General features: G+C 34.0%; 1 protein-coding gene and 2 long non-coding RNA genes across 4 annotated transcripts in view; all 3 read left to right on the forward strand.

Moving 5' to 3' along the window:
• The window catches only part of LOC127842753 (uncharacterized), a 28,940-nt gene extending 18,999 nt beyond the window's left edge, over positions 1–9,941 (forward strand). For both annotated transcript variants that reach the window (XR_008031862.1, XR_008031863.1), the window contains exons 2-3: positions 8,820–8,849; positions 9,875–9,941. This is a non-coding gene — a long non-coding RNA (uncharacterized LOC127842753). The remainder of the gene's footprint in view (positions 1–8,819; positions 8,850–9,874) is intronic.
• A 559-nt stretch (positions 9,942–10,500) lies between these two features.
• LOC127840380 (uncharacterized PE-PGRS family protein PE_PGRS54-like) lies at positions 10,501–21,942 on the forward strand. Its single transcript, XM_052368791.1, has 13 exons — positions 10,501–10,618; positions 12,208–12,339; positions 12,626–12,799; positions 13,664–13,753; positions 14,020–14,160; positions 14,376–14,498; positions 15,102–15,203; positions 16,262–16,384; positions 17,287–17,523; positions 20,344–20,463; positions 20,948–21,040; positions 21,237–21,365; positions 21,833–21,942. Exons 1-13 carry the CDS (start codon positions 10,501–10,503, stop codon positions 21,940–21,942), a joined length of 1,692 nt encoding a protein of 563 aa, XP_052224751.1.
• Positions 21,943–22,724: 782 nt separating this feature from the next.
• LOC127841423 (uncharacterized) lies at positions 22,725–23,591 on the forward strand. The gene is made up of 3 exons (XR_008030973.1): positions 22,725–22,927; positions 23,129–23,227; positions 23,519–23,591. It is a non-coding gene; the product is annotated as an uncharacterized LOC127841423 (long non-coding RNA).
• Positions 23,592–24,325: the final 734 nt, after the last annotated feature.

The raw sequence follows: 24,325 nt of genomic DNA on the forward strand, positions 1-24,325 counted from the left end.
ATTATATTTAAATAATGAAAAACTCATTTTCCTAAAAAATGGAGTTATACATTCAGAATCTGGAAAATGCAAATACGATGAATCCGGTCTCTGCAACAGCTTCATCAAATGCTCGGACGGTTACACGTGTCAATATTTTGACGGAAATACCATTGGCAAGTGCTGTAAAAATGCACCGGGTAAGGCTAGCATATTCTTTATAGTTATAGGAAATAGTATGTGACTAAATGCTCTATACACTAATATATAATTTGTTTAGTATATTATAAGAACTGTTTACATGTAAATTTTGAAATATATTATATAGTGGGTTCATTTGGAATACTTTCAAATTAATAGAATAGAAAAAGAACGAAGTGGAATAAATGTGTAGCCTTCTCTCGAATTCGACCTGAAGTAGCAACTACACCATTATTCATATTTTAATAATTATAAGCGTCTCTTGAACGTTATGTTATTAACTCAAGTATGTTCAAATAAAAGATGAAAGCGATTAATGAATATCTATTAACGAAGCTATATAATTTCATTTTTTTACACAAGAGTTTTATTTTGAATATTTGAATAAATGGGGCTATTTAGAATTTCTCGTGCGATATTAGTTTATAGAGTTTCATTTCCTATATAAGGTCCTGTCGGAAGTACGAGTGACATCAAAAAAGGAGATGGAATTATCACAGTCGGTGGTCCCACCAATACAGGCGGACGTAAGCACTGAATTGTACTTTAGTGTAAAGCAATTATCAAGGTCATTATGACATTGCACAGTTTGTTTCCGCTCTGTTACGTTTTTTTTAGCCTAGAACGATTTTACTTTTACTTTTGATAATATAACCTTTAAGCTATCATTGTATTGATAACAAATACCATGTTTCTTAATGACATTTCAAGGTCCACCTTAAAAGTCAAGCGTAATAATGTTTAGATTCTACAATGTCTCATCTTCCTTTGTGAAGAGTCAACGACTGATTCTAAGGTCACATCTCGTATATATTTGTTTCTGTAACATTTCAAAAGTATCGATGGATGTCAATATAATTCTCATTCATGAGCAGATAATAGGCCACGTATTATTCTCACCGCTTTTATGTAAAAGGTCATGGTACATATTCAAATAAAGGTCAACTGTAATTCCCTTTCTTTGACGCGTAGGAAGAATATGATACTTTTTAATTAGTGTTCCATGGTGAACGTATGATGTGTTATAAAGAATTCTTATGCTCTCAGGTAATTACACATGGTAACAAATCATAGTCAGTGGTAATGAATTTTTATTTGTATTTTTACAAATTAGATAATAACTTATGTACTAGTCACTGTTAATTAGCGCCTCCATGAAAGGCATTCACTCTAGAGCATATGTTACAACTCTTGACACGCAGTTTTTTCATCACATGACAACGGAAATCGTACATGTAATAATAATTTCACTTTAAAATTATAATATTTCTTATCAGCACTTGCAGAACATGAAGTTTGTCAACACGGACAAGGCGGTTACTGTAACGACTTCATACAATGTCCGACTGGACATACGTGTATGTTCAGGAAGAACGGGGGTATAGGGAAGTGCTGCACAAATGGTAAAGGTAATGTTTGCTCTGAATTTATTTTATTAGTTTCGTTAATGTTAATGTTAGATATATATTAGTTTTACCAAGACTATATAAATTCATGTTGTACACAAATTTCAATGGGCGGTTTTTAAATTTTGATATGTATTTAAAGACGCGACTGAATTGTCAACAATAATATATGCAATATATATTACCAATGTTCTTCTGAGTGTACTATCATTTGTTTTTTAACTAAAATTCTTTATGAATTAAGTGTTAAATATAAGATCATTTAAACATCAGTTATATAAACTCGAACGTGTGTATTGCCATCCGCCAGACCATTTAGCGGAAGCTTCAATTAGTTATATTGAAATTAAAGCAATGACCAATTTCTATACATAAAGCAACGACACTTAACAAAAATTGATTCCTGCTCTGGTCACCGCATGGAACCGTCATTGCAAACACGTAGGCGAGCTGAAGCAAACACTTTTCCCCATAATTAATCAGGAAGCATTAACGCGTTATTTCAGATAATTTCAATTGAAATTAAACACCACCAGATGCTAATCGATATCAATAATTTTGTTAGGTGATTTTATTTTTAAAAGAACAATAATTTCGTATGCACGCTCTTCATATAAACGCCAAACTCATTAATGTGTCCAAAATGCTAGATGCCGGATCGGGAATTGCAAGCATCATTGGGGCAGTTACCGGCGGACGTACATCCGACACCAACAAAGGGGATGTAATTACTGTTGGCGGCCCTAGCAATACAGGGAAAGGTAGACTCGGCAACATCAATATCATTTAAATTGTCATTCTAACATTCAATAATATCAATATAATATTAATTGGCTGTATTGCATTAGAATTGTGTTATTATTTTTGACAAGCAGAAGACTCAGAAATCGAACCCCAAATCAACATACTTTTCAGATCAGATTGCTTAAAACAGAAATAACCCTAAAAGTTTATGGAAACAACTGAAACAGCTTGGTTATAAATCTCTTAAATCTGGAAATGGAAATATTGTACCAAATATTGATGGTGAAAACTGTTTCAGCCCTAAGAAAGTTGCCTCTCATTTTAACATCTTTTTTACCTCTGTTGCAACAAAGCTTGTTGAAAAGTTACCATCCCCTACCAAATTGTTTGATTTAAACTCCTCTGCCCTGCTTGACTTTTATAGAAAAAGAAATGTTAGAAATAGTACATTTGCATTAAAGCATGTGTCTGAATCTTTTGTCTTCAAAGAACTTAAAAATCTAAAAACTTCCAAAAGTACTGGTTTAGATGAAATTCCTGCCAAATTTGTGTAGGATTCTGCTAGTTTTCTAAAACTACCTGTTACATTTCTTATTAATATGTCTATTTCTGAAAATTGTGTTCCTGATGATATGAAAGAAGCTAGAGTGAAACCATTGTTTAAGAAAGGTAGTAATCTTAATGTTGGAAACTAAAGACCTGTTAGTATCTTAAGTATCATATCCAAAATCTTAGAGAGAGCAGTTTATACACAACTGGAGAAATATTTACTAGATAATAATTTATTGTATGAACTCCAGTCTGGGTTTAGAAACTCATATTCTACTGATACCTGTTCAGTCCACTTAATGGATCATATTAGAAATAATAATTCTAAAGGACTCTATACTGGCATGGTAATGTTAGACCTGCAGAAAGCGTTCGATACAGTGGATCATAATATACTATGTGGTAAATTAAAATTGATGGATATGGATAATACTGATTGGATTAAGTCTTACTTATCTGGTAGAAAACAAACTGTATGTGCCAACAACATCTCAGATTTTAAACCTGTGACTTGTGGGGTACCCCAAGGAAGTATTTTGGGACCCCTTCTATTTTTATGCTATGTTAATGACATGTCTATAAGTATTGATCCCGACTGTAAATTGATCCTTTATGCTGATGATAGCGCTATTCTGTATGCACACAATGATCCACATGTTATATCTGAAAAATTAAGCAGGGTCATGGATTCATGTTCAAACTGGTTAGTTGACAATAAATTATCCCTTCATTTGGGGAAGACTGAATGTATTGTATATGGATCAAAGAGAAAGTTAAAACAACTAAAAAAATTTAATATTGAATGTAATGGGCATAAAATCGAACCCTCAACTGCTGTTAAATATCTTGGTGTTAGTATTGATAACACATTATCTGGTGAAATCATTGTAAACAACATTGTTAGCAACGTAAACTCTCGTCTTAAATTTATGTATAGAAATGCTAAGTCTTTAGATACAAGGACTAGAAAATACTTATGTTCTGCCTTGATTCAGTGTCACATTGACTATGCTTGTTCTTCTTGGTATCCAAGTTTAAATAAAGGTTTAAAAGACAAATTACAGATATGTCAAAATAAAATTTTCAGATTTATCTATGGACTGGGTCCTAAAGAAAGTATTAATCAATGTAACCTGTCAGATATGTCATTGCTAAATGTGGAGAATAGAAATAAACAATTAAGATTGAATCATGTTTTTGAAATTGTTAAAGACAAGTGTCCATCATACTTGAAAGAAAATTTTGTATATGTGAAAGATACCCATTCATATTCAACAAGGGCAAACACGTACAATTTTAGAGTGCCCATATGCTATGGTAAAGGAAATGTTACCTTTTACTACTGTGCAATTAGCGATTGGAACGCTTTGCCAGATACAATAAAGAAAATTGATAATAAACACCAGTTCAAATTAGCTGTTAAGAACCATCTATTGTGCTTAGCTAAAACACTTTAATTGTACTTTTATAATATGTGTGTACTAGTCATCATGGCAAATATATTATAGAAACATGATTGTAACAACTTACATGTATACTCAAATTATCAGGGACTTATTGTTCATATTGTGTAACTTTCTCACAGGATTATATTATAGTAAGTATAACCTAAACTGGACCCCATTGGAAATAAGCTTTCGAGCTTTCATGGGCAATCCTAGGTTTTTACACTATATTATCCAAGTTATTTTTTTTTACATACTAAGTTTTCCCTAAAGTTGTGAATTTGTTTCTATAATATATCAAATTAATAGTCTGTGCTGAAAATCTGTGATAACAAATATATGTGACATGTTTAACTGTGATAATCAATCAATATATTGTATTATGTTAAAGTCACATTAAATCATATTTTAAGTGTGAGGCTGTTGCTGATCTGTTCCCTTCAAATCTAATTTGAGGTGATACGCTTCTTTAAGACAATTTTATATTGTTTCACTTTTGTGTTCATTTTCCTTGTCATGTCATATTTTATATTATTTTATGGCAGTTTTTATACCATAGGTTTTGATCAGCAGAAATCTCACAAATGCCTTTAGTTAAAATTGTTATGTAATTTTGAAAGATAACTTGTATATTATGTGTTTTAAAACCTGAATAAAAATCAATAATCAATCAACTAGTTTCAAATGAAAAGTAAAATATAATGTACAATAAAACATTGTCCGTGCTCTGTGAAAAGAGGGTTTAATGCATGCGCGTAAAGTATCGTCCCATATTACCCTTTACAGTCAACACATGCTTATCAGTGACGACATTTTCCGCCTAAATTGAATTGTTGCTAAGAAGAGATTTTCTTAAAACGAAAAAATCATAATAGCGTAAAGTGTCGTCCGTGAGTAGCCTATGTGTACTGCACATGCTAATCTGGGACGACACTTTACGCACATTCATTAAACCCCCGTTTCACACAGCACGTCTCACATATAGATGCAAACAAATAACATTTAGATTGATCACAAGCCCACAACACAAAATAACTAACACGAACCGGTATACAATGTATGTCTGAACAAAAAATATTATTGTTGAAAGTAATTGTTTCTTTACAAATGATATAATATTAATTTACTTGTTTTCGTCAGTCGTGCAATCCTTCTATAGTACGGTTTTGAATTGGCCCTTTTAAGCACAAACCTATTATCATTGCTAGAAACTTCCCAGACCGTTAATAACTTACATTATAGTGTCATTAATCACATCTCGCAGTAGTTTTTCTGATTATGTAACACAAATTGTGCTAGTTTCAAGTCTCGTTTTTGAAAAAAATATTTGGAGTTATGGTAAATTAAGCCAGGAAAAACAAAACTTGCTGAAATGCCACGTATAACACATTTTGGAAATAAGAAATAATAAACAAATAATTCGATTCATGTGATGAAGTTGGTTCTTTTTATTATTAAAACACCTATTATATTTTGATCGTTAATTAAAAATACCAAACGCTAGCACACACCCAGTAAAATGATAATACAATTAGAGTTCTTGCATCGAGATTATCATCATTTATAATATCAAATACATATCAACAAAAAGTTTATATTGACATGTCTTTTATAATATGAAATATTATTCATTTTACATAATTGATTCATTTTCCAAAATAAACTTTTGGCTTAATAAAAGCGTTGGTTTGTTTCGTTAAACCAGAGCATTGTCAGTGTTGAGTGTCTGAGACCGTTATTTAACAGAATCAATTGACATATTGTATATAAATAGAATTTAATTAATAGATTTATGCAACATCGGTACTTAATGGGATAGCAATGAAATAGATTTTAGTTATTTACAGTGTGTATCGCTTATTGATTTAGCACATGCATGTGTGCAAACTAGTCACGCGCTTATGATCCTAAATGTAAACAATAACAATATACTGGTATGTTCTTAATGTACACCATATTTGTCTTGTAAAATAAATATCATAGATTTGTTTTGGGTTTCTGGAAGAGTTATTTCTATTTCTACCTTCGGTAGATAGCACCCTTCTATGGTTGCAAGATTAAATGAACCCCTAAACTCTATATGATATTTATTTCGTGTCGGCCTTTTGTGGAGCTAATGTGGAACAATGTGAACACATCTACCAACTGTTTCAAACATGCCCTTCATATAACTATTTAATACCTCATACTGATTATCGGAAAGGTTGCTGGAGCTTATAAAAGTAAGTCGTCACATACAATTTACTGTCTAATTAGGTGGAAGCAATGTTAGGGCCAGTTCCAACACAGCCATTGGCAGTAGTGGCGATGGTGTCAACAAGAACGATAAAGGCCGAAAGCAACTTCGAAGGAAAGATCGTATACTCGAAGGAAAGGACGTCACTGAAAGTACGTATGTGCCTCGTGAGATGAAAATGTAAACATTTCAAAGTTATTATCGATATAATTAAATGTACCTATGTTTGAGTAACTGAAGCAGATAAATAGGAATTCGAATTTCGGGCTTTCCAAGAAAATGCCATTTTTTATGGTAACGCTAGGATATATATATATATATATATATATATATATATATATATATATATATATATATATATATATACAGATATATATGCGTAGTGGTTTAGTATGCCATACTATGTTTAACAACTTTATAAATAAATGTATGTCTGTATCATTTAAAACAGTAATTAGGATATGCAAAAAGCAATAGATTATATTCATAAATAATAAACCATAAATAAATTATATTAATAAAGAAAAAAATACGCGTACCAATATACAATTTATTGAAAACAAGCCTTATATATAAATATTGAACTCTTCATAATTATTATCGGAAAGATTATTTGACTTTATCAAAGCTAGTCATCATATTACACTACATTGTCGTAATAAGGTGGACACGGGGGTGGTACACCTACGGACGCAGGTTCTGCAAACACAATTAACTTTGGAGGAAGCTCCGCTGTTGGAGTTACGGGTACGGCAAAAGTATAAACATCCGTCGCATGAAGCATTATTTTTTAATGTATTTAAGTAATTTAAGTAGTTTGTGGAACATTTTGCTGTTGGCACATATGTAGAGTGTTTGGAGAGTACCGGTAAGAATTTAGCTTATAATACTGTTTGAATGTTTATGATTGTGTATGTGTAAGTTTTGTGGTATATCTATTGTAAAGGCAAACGGTCAATAAAAGACTATCGCAAATTAGTTAAATTCTTCTTCGATTAATTAGTTTGGTGATTCATCGTTTTTATCATATGTGTTTTTCTACGTCTCTACTTTGCCGACTTAAATTATACATTGTTCTACAAAACTTGTTTACTTTTGCTTAAAATACATTGTTCTACAAAACTTATTTACGTTTGCTTATAACCAAATAAAATCTCTCTTTAATCTTTCAAATTGGCATTATATTTAAATAATGAAAAACTCATTTTCCTAAAAAATGGAGTTATACATTCAGAATCTGGAAAATGCAAATACGATGAATCCGGTCTCTGGGGCTATTTAGAATTTCTCGTGCGATATTAGTTTATAGAGTTTCATTTCCTATATAAGGTCCTGTCGGAAGTACGAGTGACATCAAAAAAGGAGATGGAATTATCACAGTCGGTGGTCCCACCAATACAGGCGGACGTAAGCACTGAATTGTACTTTAGTGTAAAGCAATTATCAAGGTCATTATGACATTGCACAGTTTGTTTCCGCTCTGTTACGTTTTTTTAGCCTAGAACGATTTTTCTTTTACTTTTGATAATATAACCTTTAAGCTATCATTGTATTGATAACAAATACCATGCTTTTTAATGACATTTCAAGGTCCACCTTAAAAGTCAAGCGTAATAATTTTTAGATTCTACAATGTCTCATCTTCTTTTGTGAAGAGTCAACGACTGATTCTAAGGTCACATCTCGTATATATTTGTTTCTGTAACATTTCAAAAGTATCGATGGATGTCAATATTAATTCTCATTCATGAGCAGATAATAGGCCAAGTATTATTCTCACCGCTTCTATGTAAAATGTCATGGTACATATTCAAATAAAGGTCAACTGTAATTCCCTTTCTTTGACGCGTAGGAAGAATATGATACTTTTTAATTAGTGTTCCATGGTGAACGTATGATGTGTTAAGAAGAATTCTTATGCTCTCAGGTAATTACACATGGTAACAAATCATAGTCAGTGGTTATGAATGTTCATTTGTTCTTTTACAATTTAGATAATAACTTATGCACTAGTCATTGTTAATTTGCGCCTCCATGAAAGGCATTCACTCTAGAGCATATGTTACAACTCTTGACACGCAGTTTTTTCATAACATGAAAACGGAAATCGTACATGTAATAATAGTTTCACTTTAAAATTATAATATTTCTTATCAGCACTTGCAGAACATGAAGTTTGTCAACACGGACAAGGCGGTTTCTGTAACGACTTCATACAATGTCCGACTGGACATACGTGTATGTTCAGGCAGAACGGAGGTATAGGAAAGTGCTGCACAAACGGAAAAGGTAATGTTTGTTCTGAAATATTTTTTTAGTTTCGTAAATGTAAGATATATATATATTAGTTTTACCAAAACTATATAAATTAATGCTGTACACACATTTCTACGGGTGGTGTTTAAAGTAAGATATGTATTTAAAGACACGACTGAATTATAATAAGTAATGAATATAATATATATTGCCAATGTTCTTGTGGGTGTACTATTATTTGCTTTTTTAAAATAAAATTCTTTATGAATTAAGTGTTGAATATAAGATAATTTAAACATCAGTTATATTATCTCGAATCCTTGTATTGCAATCCGCCATACCATGTAGCGGAAGTTTCACTTGTATTGCAATCCGCCATACAATGTAGCGGAAGTTTCACTTGTATTGCAACCCGCCATACAATGTAGCGGAAGTTTCACTTGTTTTGCAATCCGCCATACCATGTAGCGGAAGTTTCACTTGTATTGCAATCCGCCATACCATGTAGCGGAAGTTTCACTTGTATTGCAATCCGCCATACCATGTAGCGGAAGTTTCACTTTGCTATATTGATAGACGAGCTGAATCCGCCATACCATGTAGCGGAAAATTCACTTTGCTATATTGATAGACGAGCTAAATCCGCCATACCATGTAGCGGAAGTTTCACTTGGCTATATTGATAGACGAACTGAATCCGCCATACCATGTAGCGGAAGTTTCACTTTGCTATATTGATAGACGAGCTGAATCCGCCATACCATGTAGCGGAAGTTTCACTTTGCTATATTGATAGACGAGCTGAATCCGCCATACCATGTAGCGGAAGTTTCACTTTGCTATATTGATAGACGAGCTGAAGCAAACACTTGTTTTCCACAGAATTAAACAGAAAGCGTAAAGGCTCAATTTCAATTAATTTCAATTAAAAATAAACACGACCAGATGACAATCGAAATAAATAATTTCATTAGGTGGTTTAATGTTTAAAAGAACAAAAATTTTGTATGCACGCTGTTTATATAAACGGCAAACTCACTAATGTTTCAAAATGCTAGATGCCGGATCGGGAATTGCAAGCATCATTGGGGCAGTTACCGGCGAACGTACATCCGACACAAACAAAGGCGATGTTATTACTGTTGGCGGCCCTAGCAATACACGGAAAGGTACTATCGACAACATCATTATCATTTAAATTGTCATGCTTACGTTCAATACTATCAATATATATTGCCAATGTTCTTCTGGATGTACTATTTTGTAAAAAAAAATTCTTTATGAATTAAATGTCGAATATAAGATCATTTAATCATCAGTTATATTATCTCGTACGTGTGTCTTGCCATCCGCCAGACGATTAAGCGGAGGTTTCAATGTGTTATATTGAGATTAAAGCAGTGACCAATTGTCTATACATAAAGCCAATATCACAATTGATTCCTGCTCTGGTCACTGCGTGGGAACCGTCATTGCAAACACGTAGGCGAGCTGAAGCAAACACGTTTTGCCCAGAATTAATCAGGAAGCTTTAACGCGTAATTTCAATTAATTTCGATTGAAATTAAACACCGCCAGATGCCAATCGATATCAATAAGTTTGTTAAGTGGTTTTATTTTTAAAAGAACAATAATTTCGTATGCGTGCTCTTTATATAAACGCCAAACTCACTAATATTTCAAAATGCTAGATGCCGGATCGGGAATTGCAAGCATCATTGGGGCAGTTACCGGCGGACATACATCCGACACAAACAAAGGGGATTTTTTTACTGTTGGCGGCCCGAGCAATACAGGGAAAGGTACTCTCGGCAACATCAATATCATTTAAATTGTCAAGCTTACATTCAATAATATCAAGATCATATGAATAGGCTATATTTCAATAGAATTGTGTAATTAATTTTGACAAGCAGAATACTGATAATTCGAACTTGTTTCACATTAAAAGTAAAATATAATTTACAAGACCGAATGTGCCGGGCTCTGTAATAAAGGGGTTTAATGCATGTGCGTGAAGTGTCGTCCCAGATTAGCTGTGCAGTCCGCACAAGCTAATCAGTGACGACACTTTCCGCCTTAACTGGATTTTTGCTTAGAAGAGACTTTCTTAAAACGAAAAAAATCATAAAAGCAGAAATTGTCGTTCCTGATAAGCCTGTTATGACTGCACATGCTAATCTGAGACGATACGTTAAGCCCATGCATTAACCCATCTTTTCAGAGAGTACGTCCCAAATATAGATGAAAACAAGCGACACATACATGGATCCCACGCCCGCAACACATAATAACTAACACAAACTAGCATTTGTCTGAACAAAAACTATTTGAAAAAAATTGTTTGTTTACAAATGATATTATTAATTTACTAGTTTTCATCAGTCGTGCCATCCGTTTGTAATACGGTTTTGAATTGGCCCTTTTTGGCATAAACCTATTATCATTGCTAGAAACTTCATAGACCGTAAATAACAAACAGTTTAGTGTCATTAATCACATCTCGCAATAGCTTTTCTGATCATGTAACACAAATTGTGTACATTTTCACATATACAGTTTGAAATATATCATTCAGTGCGCTCATTTGGAATAATTTAAAATAAATGTAATAGAAAGAGAACGAAGTTGAATAAATTGGTAGCCATCTCAATAATTCCACCTTAAGGAGCAACTACACCATCATGCATGTTTTTATAATTGTAAGCGCCTCTTATACGCTATGTTAGTAACACACGTATGTACAAATATAAGATGAAAGTGATTGATGAATATCCATTAACGAAGCAATATTTATTGCATTTTTCTTACACAAGAGTTTTATTTTGAATATTTGAATTAATGGGGCTATTTGGAATTTCTCGTCTGATAACTTTTTATAGAGTTTAATTTCTTTCATAAGGTCCTGTCGGAAGTACGAGTGACATCAAAAAAGGAGATGGAATAATCACAGTCGGTGGTCCCACCAATACAGACAGACGTAAGCACTGACTTGTATTTGAGTGTACAGCAAGTATCAATGTCATCATGACATTGCACAGTTTTTCTCCGCTCTTTTACATTTATTAGCCTAAAAGGATTTTACTTTAATAATTTTTGATAATATAACCGTTAAGCAAACAGTATATAAATAACAAATTCCATGCACCTAAATGACATTTCAAGGTCAAAATTAAAGGTCAAACGTAATTATGTTTAGATTCTACCATGTCTTATCTTCCTTTGTGGAGAGTCAACGACTCATTCTAAGGTCACATCTCGTAAATAATTGTGTTTGTAACATTTCAAAAGTATCGAAGGATATCAATATTAATTCGCATTCATAAGCAGATAATGGGTCGCACATTTAATACTAATAATTTCACTGTAAAATTATAATATTTCTTTACAGAACTAGCAGAAAATGAAGTTTGTCACCACGGACAAAGGGGTTTCTGTAACGACTACATACAATGTCCGACTGGACATACGTGTATGTTCAGGAAGAACGGGGGTATAGGGAAGTGCTGCACAAATGGTAAAGGTAATGTTTGTTCTGAAATATTTATATAAGTTTCGTTACTGTATATATAAGTTTTACCAGAACTATATAAATTAATGTTGTACACAAATTTTAATGGGTGGTTTTAACTTGAATCATGTGTATGTTGTATGTGGCGTTGTATTTCTTGTCCTGTATTGTTTAGTTGTGTTAAAGTTAAAGCCAAGTGGATGGTGACAAAACTTTGCACACAATGTTGTTTTCCTAGAGTTATATTCACTGCATACATTCTTAATTTAATGCATCTGTTCTATTCATGCAATTCTAGCTGTCGTGTCTGGTAAAGATACAACTATTGGTTCTGCTGGAAGATCAGGCGACAGCAATAGCGGTGGACGTGCTGTCGTTTCTGGTATAGATACAACTATTGGTTCTGCTGGAAGATCAGGCGACAGCAATAGCGGTGGACGTGTAGTTACTGGCGATGGTTTTAAAATCGCAGGTAAAATCAACATTATAATTTATAAAAAAAAATAACTTAGCAATTATCTATGTTGTTCAAGTTATTCCCTCCTGGCAATGCATTGCGTTCATGAGACCCGTAAATATATTGTTTAGTATCTGTTGCTGTGCTTATGTTACTCATCTTTTTTTCTCAATAAGGCATACTATTGTTTGTACGTAACCAATAGAGAATGTGTTCGCTTTAGTATAAAAAAGTAAACGTCTTCAAATAATTTACACATGCCTTTCTAATGAAAGTAGCAAAGGGAAAAGATTAATTATATCACATGCAAGTAATTTGATTAGGTATGCTCCTTGTTTCTTTAAGCGCTTAGGAGGGTACCGTCAACTAACTTATTTTTGTAGAACACGACGTTTGCGAACACGGGCAGAGCGGTTTCTGTAACGACTTCATCAAATGCCCGGCGGGACATACGTGTATGTTCAAAAAGAGCGGTGGAATAGGAAAGTGTTGCCAACACGGGAAAGGTACAGTGTTTATAACATTTTAATATAGTCTAAAAATTAAATATGAATTACATTATATTGACTGGTGAATGTACTGTTAACATAATATGATAATTAATGACACGACTCAGGTATACTCAGTAAAACCTGGCAACCATCCTATGTTTGTCTATTCTTTCGTACAGAAAGCCAAATATTGTAGGGCTTGTGTCTATGAGTTTAATTTCAGTTCATACAGTATATTTTGTCGAACGGCCAAAATAACTAGTGAACCAAATAAGCAAAGTGTTAAGTACTTCCAATGTCTTTTTGTCGTCCTAGTACTGTATTGGATTTTTTGCATTCATGATATTCTGCATTCGTAAGATTATTGATATTTTGTATCAAATTTTAGATGTCGGATCGGGTATTGCAAACGTGGTTGTCACAGGAGACAACAGCAATGGCGGTGGTGTCATTACTAATGATGCTTCTAGAATTGCAGGTAGAGGAACGCGTTTTTTATAAAATTAATTAATTATTTTGTATGAATTAAAAAAGTTGTTAAATCAGTAATAATTCTAAATCGGCTGATTACACGTGCCAGTTTACGGAGGACCTTGCTAGTGTAGTAGAGATACGCGAGGTAAAGCGATATAAATATTAAAGCATTAGATGGGAAATTAATATCATGGTCAACGTCTTGCATTAACAAGAAGCAAGTATGAGACAAGAATGATGTATGACGTTTATATTATTTTAAAATTTTAGATGCAGGATCTGGAAAGGCCAACATTATTGGGTCAGCTCTTATCAATAATGGCGGTGGTAAAGGTGGTGGTTCCGGAACCGGAGGCATTGGTGCTACAACAAATGGTCCTGGGAACGGGTCACCTCAATCAGCTGCAGTCGGTAAGCAAACAGTTTTTTGTCAGTGTCCACTTTGTATATATAACGAAGCACAATACTTATAACAAGAACGTAGGTGATGTAACACAATTAGTCATATGAAAATATGCATGTACATGCTGTTATAACCCTCTTGTATCTTTTCTTATATTGCGTGTGATTGAATTTTGCTGCATGTTGTATTTGTATTGATTTTGATTAATCAATCCTGATTTCAGAAAGTGGAAAATGCAAATACGGTGACGCCGGTTCATGCAACAGCTTTATCAAATGTTCAAATGGTCACACGTGCCAGTTTCTGGACGCAACGTCGCTTGGCAGGTGCTGTAAAAATTATCCAGGTAAGTGCTATTTTGTCGCGACTAATTTCATATTGTCTCTGTGGGTGTATTTAGCTGTTGTATTAGTTTTAAAGCATTTAATGTCTAATGTTAAGTCCTATTTATTTTATGCTTTCCGGTGGTTTAAAGAGAAATATCAGTGAATTAAAACTGACAATTTCATTTTTTCAAACAGTGAAATTTAACAGTAAACATTATCGATAATTGTCACTGTTTTCTGTGAAATGACGTCATTTTGTAACGAAATGACGTCATTATCCAAGCAAAATTCTATAGTTAAACTCTTAAACAATGTTTATAAACGGTGAAAAAAGCATAAAATAAAAATAATATGTGTTCGATTCGGTGGAATATCGATTTTTATTCACTCGTGATCATAGAAAATATATATTTTTACTCGTGAAAATATTTTTTTCTATGATCACTCGTGTATTAAAATCGATAATTTAACGAATCCAAAAAATATCCTTCATATATTGTCCTGTCATTTTGGTCAGTTGGCTTACATATAAAGCTAACTCCTGTCGATGTTTCCAGAATTGCATTGAGCTCACACGGTTAGATTTTTAATAATTAGTTGCATTTATAATTCTCGAACTCTAGATGCCAAGTCTGATATAGTAAACATTATTGGGTCTGGTCGAAAAACTGGTGATACTCATGCCGTCGGGAGTATACTAGCTGGTGATGGTACTAGGATTGCAGGTATGTTATATTTCTTCCCAGGAAAATAGCTCAGTTGTAAGATATTTTCTTGTGTGAAATTAATCAATACAAAGGTGTTTATATTTAAGTGATATTATGGGCATTTTTCACTGTTGAATTGAGCTGCAAAGAATTAACAGGTCAAAATAATAAGTTAAAATTTGGTAACTGACCAATTATTTACAACTCGTCTTGCTACCAGTTGTTTATGAACACTATATATTATTTTCGATATTTTACATGACTCACCCAGTCCTCTAAGCCGATGATCCGTAAAACAAAATTGTGTCTTTGTGTCGTATGAACGAATCTGCATAAAAACTACATTTAGACTCACATTGTACATCGAATAATTTTTCTCTTTCCGGGATATTGTTTAAGTATGTTGATGCTGCATCAACAAATATAAGTGTATATGAAATGAAAACACCAAAAAATAAACAACGGTTGCGATATACACCTATATACTGTTAGATGCCTATAATATCACTTAAAGAACGACAATACAATTTCTTCGAATATACTTATAAATATCTTATTTTGTTTAAAGACATTAAATAAAATTTATTAAGTTAAGACTAGGCTGTTCAAACCAAATTGGAAATAAAGCCAACTGCTTCTTGTGGGTAAAACAGTTCGTGTTGTTTTAACCCTTACAATGCGGGAACCGAATATTTAAGGCCTTTGCAAACAGTTTGGATCCAGATGAGACGCCACAGAACGTGGCGTCTCATCAGGATCCAAACTGTTTGCTATTCTGATAGTATTCTTTGAAAAAAAATCGAAGAAAATGCTAATTTTATCAATTCAGCAGACGGCATTTTAGCAGACGACAAATTTCCCAGCATGCAAAGGGTTAAAGATGATCTTGAGAAAACTCCCAGTGTATGAATCTAATACTTAATGTATTCGTAGCTAAGAAAACATAATATCCACCGCGTCACGAGTACCCCTGAACCGATGTTCACTAATATTTAAAAAAAATACTTTTAAATGTACATGTTAATAACGACCTGTAATATTTAAATGTTATTTACATATTTTTTTTTTTTTTTAAGAATCTGGAAAATGCAAATACGGTGGAGCCGGTTTCTGCAACAACGCACTTAAATGTTTGGCCGGTTACACTTGCCAGTTCACTGACGGAACTGCACTCGGAAAGTGCTGTAAAGATGCACCAGGTAGGTCAATGCATTTATTTGGTCGGTACCTTAAAATTCTGCGTTTCAAAAGACACGCAATGCGTATGAAAATATTGAAAAATATACTGTATAAAACACAGATAGTGTTCTTCATTTCAAGATTCAATATCGAGAATGGCAAACACAAACGGGTTAGGTATCGGCGGAAGAACGAGTGACAATAGAGGAGTCAGTGAAGTTGGTGGTTCCAGCTATAAAGGTGGAGGCACATTGTTATTTAAATATTTGCCAAGTATTTGAACATTTTACCAACTTTTACACAACATGGTCAATAATATTTGTGTACACATCTTCAATATTATTAATCACGTATTCCTCTTTCGTAGTTCTGTTTTCATTTTACTCCCTTGTTATCCGTTTTCAATTGCTACACGTCGCTTTCTGTTCCAACATTTACATTAAATATTTAGAATCACGTGTATGATTCCTTTAAAATGAAATCTTTTTCTAGAACAAGCTTGCCAACACGGCACTGCCGGGTTTTGCAACGACAACATTAAATGCCTTGCTGGATATACTTGTATGTTTATCACGGACGGTGGCCTAGGGAAGTGTTGCAAAGAAGGACCAGGTACAGTGTATTTGACAAGTTTTTAAAAACAAATGTATTGCGTACTATGACGATATTCATTTTTTTCTTCGTCACTAGTTACGTTATGAAACTGTTTTACAATCTTATTGAACATAATTTTCATGCTAACTTTTCTATTTGTATTGTCTAAATTTGTGTTAATATTTTGAATCTTAACATCCTTTCTTTTATGATTGTTTAAATATTTTAGGATGAGATTGTGTATGTGGCTCTGTCTGCCAATTTATAACAATGATAACTTGCAACAAAGACTAATGTACTACTAATTGCACTATTGCGTTTTAAATAGGTGATGTGAGAAAAGATGACAAGGGATCCAAAAGTCAAGGAATGCACCTCGGGAGTGGGAAATACAAAGACGTTGATAAGACCGATAAGTATGGTCTAACGCTCAAAAACAAAGAACATAATAGTGATCGTACAAACGACGATGTCGGTAATCTTAAAGGAACTATTTTACAAGGAATCGGAAGAGTTGGCGGAACTACCAGTGGCAGCGGGAATGGTTCACCACAAACAATTGGAAGTATGCATATTATTTATACGATATATCGATAACATTTAAACGTTTAAAAAATGGTCAACTATTATTTTAGATTAGCATTACGTGACATTGTCACAAGCATGTACACGTAGTGCAACAGCATAAGTGCTAGGCATACATATATGTTACTGTAATATGCATTCGACCGTTATAAAGCTACATTAGTGGTTAACAATGTGTACCTTAATGCCGATACTTAATATTAGCACAACACACTAGATATCTGCAAGTCATAGCCCCCACTGCAAAAAATATTTTTAGTTCATACTTGTTTAGAGACAGAAAAGCCAGACACTCAGTTCCGCAAGGCAAATAACACGTCGTTATTCAAATCGATATTTAAAGGACCCCATACTGTTTCAATCAAATTGTAATAATTTGGTGTTTTGATGAAATTGACGATTATATTAATGTATTTAGTCAGTTTTAAAGGTCGGTGAAAATATATAACACATTCAGATGTCGCAGATAGTTATTTGAATAACATTGAGCAGTTGATGTATACGTGTGGGTAGTGCTATCCAGTATATTGTGAAATATATGATAAATGTAAATGAATCGTACTTTCAAACATAAATATTTTTCGACGGCAGCATAAAGGTATTTCTTAATCGAATTATCCCAGTCTGCAAACATAGTTTCTGCTGCTCTCGGGATCATTATAATATAATTATATTATATGATGGATGCTCCAAATCTAGCAAAATAATCAGAATATGACGCACTTCTTATAAAATATACAAAAACACATGCGAAATCAATTAAAGATGATGCTAAGAACTAATTCACTTCGTTGTGCAAAAATCTAAGAAAAAAATTAAGAATGGTAGAAGAGCAAGGATGAGTTAGTACTGTTGACGTATGACTCCCCTGCCTGTTATTACGACGCGGTGATGTTTCAAAATCGCCAATTATTGCTACATAAACTGATATGTTGTTAAAATGGATATTTGTTGGATTTGGTGGAATATCGATTTTAATTTACGAGTGATCATAATCACGAGTGAATTAAAGTCAATATTATACCAAATCCAACAAATTTTATTTTCATGTTATGCTTACAAATGAATATTTTTTTATTTTGCAATTCCGGACAATATAATTTCGCGTTGGGCGCCCCTTAATGTTATTACATGTATGTTCAAGGGACGCTTAACTGAATGTTGTTATAAACATTCAATACAGAGTATTCACACTTGGTAACATTGGGGCGGGAGGGGGGGGGGTCTCAATAGCAAAACCAAAGATATCTAAAAATAGTTTCGGTCAAAGCATGAAAATTATCAATAATTTTCACTGTTATTGTTCACTGCTTGCAACATTGATATATCAGTTTTAATACACTGATATTTCTCTATAATCCATCGCAAAGCATAAAATAATTATCGGTAAACACATAGAATTTGTAGTTTTAAAGAGTTGGAAATAAAACATGGCAACCAACAGGGAACAGAAATGTGTGCCTTATGTTTATGCAATTTAAATTATTATTAAATACAAGTATAAAGTTAACTGTTTGTGTGCCTTTACGGAGATCAGCGATTATATCATGTGAAACTGCTTAACATAAATAAGCCTGCATTGACCTAATTTTATACAAAAGCTTGATATGCATATGTTTGTCTATGCCATGTTAGCATTGTTAAATTGTTCAACTAACCTTTTTCTGAATATTATTATTGCCGACAATGTATGACGTGTGTTTGAAAAAGTTACAATAATCGATAAAACTGCATCAGATTCACAGGCGTACAGACAATCCAGAAAAACAATAATTTCAAGCTTCGTGGGCTTATTAGCGGACATTATTACTCGTCACCAGTGTAAACGAACAAAACAAACATATCTGGAATCAGGGCCGGTGTCAAAGTAACATATCCGGCAATTAATTATTTAATTTTTACTAACTTTCACAAATGAATGCGGTGCTACCGTTTGTTTGAGTTAACATGAATTGGCAATTCCATGCTCAGTTGAAAGCGAAGCAAGTCCAAAAAGTCAATCTTGCAGAACGGTTTTATGAGTTTGAGCTTCGAAAAGCTTCGCTCACTACTAGCCACAAAAACTGGAAGTGGCAATAGGATTAGCAGAGCTATAACAGAGTTTAGTGCATTTTATGATAGATAATTGTTCAATATAAAGTTGAGTACATCCTGTGGCAATGTACAGCGTACAACTCTACTTAAAATGGCTTTCAGTTAACTGCTTAGATAAACTACTTATTTATATTAAAATATTTGGAGTATACATGTTTTGAAAATGTCTTCAAGCAATTTCCCATTAATCCATTGCTAGTTTTATTCAACTAAAGGATTAAATCGATATCTGTTCACACCAGTCTACCGTAAAGCCGTCATCAAACAGCAACAGTTCAAAACCATTAACTGGAATCAATCTAACTACCAGGAAAACACACGGAAACATGCATAATTCGGTTTGACGATCTTTCGCGATGTAAGTTCACATCTCATGCAACGGATTGATACGACATGATTAAGTATAAATTAACCTAGTTTGAAAAAGCGTCACTCCACTAAATATACATACAATCCATGTATTACTAAAGTGCGGCAATGTTTTAATATTGATATTTTTACGTAACCCAAGGTTTCGAACTGCCGCCCCATTAATGTGCCGCCCAAGGCGGCCGCCGTGTTGGCCTAGTATGAAACCGGGTTTAACAGTCTGGAGTCACACTGTTTGTGTCCTAAAGCCCGTGTTCGTAGGCTGCGGCTGGTTTGCAACTAAGTTGCTAAAACGATGTGAACTAAGTTTCAAATAACAACTATTGAAATATTGTAGAACTGAACGTTTGTGAGCACGGAACAGCCGGGTTCTGCAATGAAAACGTCAAATGTCCAGCTGGGCACACGTGCTCGTTCATGGACACCGGACTAGGGAAGTGCTGCAAAAATGGACCAGGTATAAAAAATAATGAAAGTGTTGATTGTGGTAAATGGTCAAACTATGGTTCATTCGTAGCAAAAAAGGTCATGTTATTAATAGTGTTTAATTAGAAAAATATTAGAACAAATTATAGATTATATCGATAAGTTACTATGTTATCGTTATTGGCTCAGAATATTAGAATGATGTTATCATATTCTTTTAGCGCATATCTTCACCATGATTATGCAATTTTTAACAAAAAAAATTGACGTTGTTAAATAAGATGTAAATATATTTCAAATGATCCTGATGATCATGACTAAATACAATTTAGTAATCGATGTATTGCTACAGTAACATTCATTAACTATTGATTAGTACATTTTGAGACGCGAACATATTATGAGAAGATTTTGTCCGCGTACGATACAAATTCGAATGCATAGTGTTATTCTCTAAACAGAATATTGTTACCATAATTAACTATACACATTATAATGTATATTCTTCCGCCTAGAAGTATACAAAGGTCACAGAACCAAACGCAGTTTAAATGATAAAAGAAAGGACCTGAAAAGCGGTGAAATTAAAGACGCCATGAAAAAGAAAGGTAAGAGACAACTTTTATTTTAATCCACTTTATTACATTTTTTAATTTTTATTATTTTGCTTATACTGATGTTACTATCATACAGTGGTTTTCTTGCTAAAAACGATAGGAATCTATCGGTATTTTTTAATAACATGGGTATGTGTGATCGTGACATTAATACTCGCAGTAAACGATATTATAAACAAAATTTCAGAATCCATGAAATGCAAGCATGGTGGAGCCGGCTTTTGCAACGACGCCCTTAACATTAAATGTCAGGCTGGTTACACATGCCACTTCGCTGACGGAAATTCGCTCGGCAAGTGTTGCAAGGACGTGCCAGGTAAGCCAATGGGTTGATTGTGTATCCTGTAACGACACTTCGCTCAGCAAGTGTTGCAAGGACGTGCCAGGTAAGCCAATGGGTTGATTGTATAGCCTGCTACGACACTTTGCTCAGCAAGTGTTGCAAGGATGTGCCAGGTAAGCCAATGGGTTGATTGTGTATCCTGTAACGACACTTCGCTCAGCATGTGTTGCAAAGACGCGCCAGGTAAGCCAATGGGTTGATTGTGTATCCTGTAACGACACTTCGCTCAGCAAGTGTTGCAAAGACGTGCCAGGTAAGCCAATGGGTTGATTGCGTATCCTGTAACGACACTTCGCTCAGCAAGTGTTGCAAGGACGCGCCAGGTAAGCCATTCGGTTGATTGTGTATCCTGTAACGGCACTTCGCTCGGCATGTGTTGCAAGGACGTGCCAGGTAAGCCAACGGGTTGATTGTGTATCCTGTAACGACACTTCGCTCAGCAAGTGTTGCAAGGACGTGCCAGGTAAGCCAATGGGTTGAGTGTGTATCCTGTAACGACACTTCGCTCAGCAAGTGTTGCAAGGACGCGCCAGGTAAGCCAATGGGTTGATTGTGTATCCTGTAACGACACTTCGCTCAGCAAGTGTTGCAAGGACGCGCCAGGTAAGCCATTCGGTTGATTGTGTATCCTGTAACGACACTTCGCTCAGCAAGTGTTGCAAAGACAGATCAGGTAAACCAATGGGTTGATTGTGTATCCTGTAACGACACTTCACTCGACTAGTGTTGTAAGGACGCATCAGATAAGCCAATAGGTTGATTGGGTATCCTGTACCGACACTTCGCTCGGCAAATGTTGCAAAGACGCGCCAGAAAAGTAAAATGGTTGATTGTGTTTCAAGTAGCCTTTACATAAAATATGCAGCGGGATAAACATGTCTGTTTATGGGGACCTTGGCCTAGAGAAATCTGCAAAGATGTATTCGACAAGGGTTTCAAATCATACGTATGTTATTATTATATATCGCTCCATTGGAGCAAAAAGGAATCATGTGCCTTCTTATTTCAATGTCACATGGTACCATTTTGCACCAAGGGGGCGATATTATCCGTTTTTTAGTAGTTGTCGAATATAATATTAGTGTTCTTGAACGTTCTTTTTCATGCTGATATATATCCTTTTGTGGAAAAGGTGTATATGTTTGTATGTAAGTGTATATTCTATGTTTGTTTCGAAACCTAATGATATGCTTTCGGATGTTTTAGGCCTACGTATTCCGAGCTGTAGTGGAGTTGAGACATAAACAAATGTATTATGTTTTATTATGTTGAAAACGCAATAGGTGTTGTGAGAAAAGTACCCACCGGATCCAAAAATCAACAAAGGCGCCGCGTTGGCTCGACTGATGAAGATGTTGATAAGCCCGATAGAAATGGTCGAACCCGCAAAAATAAGAAAAGTAAAGATGGAACAAATAATGATGACATAGATGTAGAAGGAGTTCCAAACTCCAGGGATATATTACAAGGAACCGGAAGTACTGGCGGAACTACAAGTAGCATGGGCAATGGTTCACCAGAAACACCGGTTATTGGTAAGAAAAAACATGTATATTAGTTTTCAAAATATTTGTTTAAAAACATATTTTTTTCGTATAATGATAGCACATTAAAAGTCTCATTTACAAATCTTGAGTTTCGGAACGATACTTAATCTTTAAGGGTCTCTTTGTTGGGAATATATGTTTCCTACAAAATAATATTTGTATTTCATACAATGCGATCAATGTGTCTAGAAGTCGTTCCACAGATCAAAGATATATTACAAGGAACGAAAAGTGCTGGTGGAACGTCAAGCAGTATCGGAAATGGTCCACCTGAAACAGCAATTATCGGTAAGAAAAACTTGTTTATTGATTTAAATATATGTTTTCTAAATATATTTATTTTGAATAAGGGTATATATATATATATATATATATATATATATATATATATATATATATATATATATATATATATATATATATATTGATCTCGAACAATACGAGGAATTTATCAATTAACTAATATACCAGTCAAACAAATCAATTACAAAATAACACAATTTACCACCAAATATAAGGTATCGTTTGCATGAACGCAAGTCGCGTGCTCTATTTCTATTTATCTGGAGATATCAACAGTTTTTTCAGAAGATGGAATTTGCATATACGGTCAAGCCGGATTCTGCGACAGCTTGTCAAAATGTTCTAATGGTTACTCGTGCAAGTATCCTGACGGAAAGTCGATTGGCAAGTGCTGTAAAAATGCACCAGGTATTTATAAATAAAAGCTTAGCTATTTAAGTATTTTGACAAACGTATGTGTGTTTAGTGTTACAGTACGTACTTTTGTAAACATTCCGAGAGCAACAATTACATTATAAATGTTTCGGCTTTATTTGCTGTCATGTCATTGACATTGACGTCAAAACACTTTCTCGGTAATTGTGTTTTATAGAAATATCAAAATTTATACTGGTAAACTGTAAATTGCATACCCGTTACTGTGCGATACTATGTTTAAAGGAAGACATAACTGGAGGCAACAGCGTTGATGGAATAAGTGGAAATAAGCATTCCCTTAAAAAACGATTCATCAAAAGCAAAAACTTTCAATCACATTGTCAATTATCATATATGATTAACAATTTGTGATATGGTGGAAAAAGAACGTTGTAAATAACAGTTTTGCTTAACATAAATACAGTCTATGATTCAGAACAGTCCGACATATATTTCACGCATTTTTACTTCGGCCGGATTATTCACATACATGCTGCAAACAATATAAGCATTTCTCAGCTATTAGTCAAATCAATGTAAAGGGATAATGGAATCTGCACGCATGTTTTGTCGAGAGGCTTATACCCGTCCATGTGAGATTAACGTGTCAGCATATAAAATTGGGATGTACACTTTAGTCACTGAGTGTAAATCATTTTGCGAAGA

Source organism: Dreissena polymorpha, chromosome 8, assembly GCF_020536995.1.
Source record: "Dreissena polymorpha isolate Duluth1 chromosome 8, UMN_Dpol_1.0, whole genome shotgun sequence".
NCBI lineage: Eukaryota > Metazoa > Mollusca > Bivalvia > Myida > Dreissenidae > Dreissena > Dreissena polymorpha.

Excerpts from the sequence above, each read along its gene's own strand:
- LOC127840380 (XM_052368791.1), top strand. The coding sequence starts at position 10,501 with ATGCTAGATGCCGGATCGGGAATTGCAAGCATCATTGGGGCAGTTACC. Across the intron at positions 17,524-20,343 it reads TTCACCACAAACAATTGGAA|AACTGAACGTTTGTGAGCAC; the intron begins GTATGCATATTA and ends GAAATATTGTAG. Across the intron at positions 20,464-20,947 it reads GTGCTGCAAAAATGGACCAG|AAGTATACAAAGGTCACAGA; the intron begins GTATAAAAAATA and ends TCTTCCGCCTAG.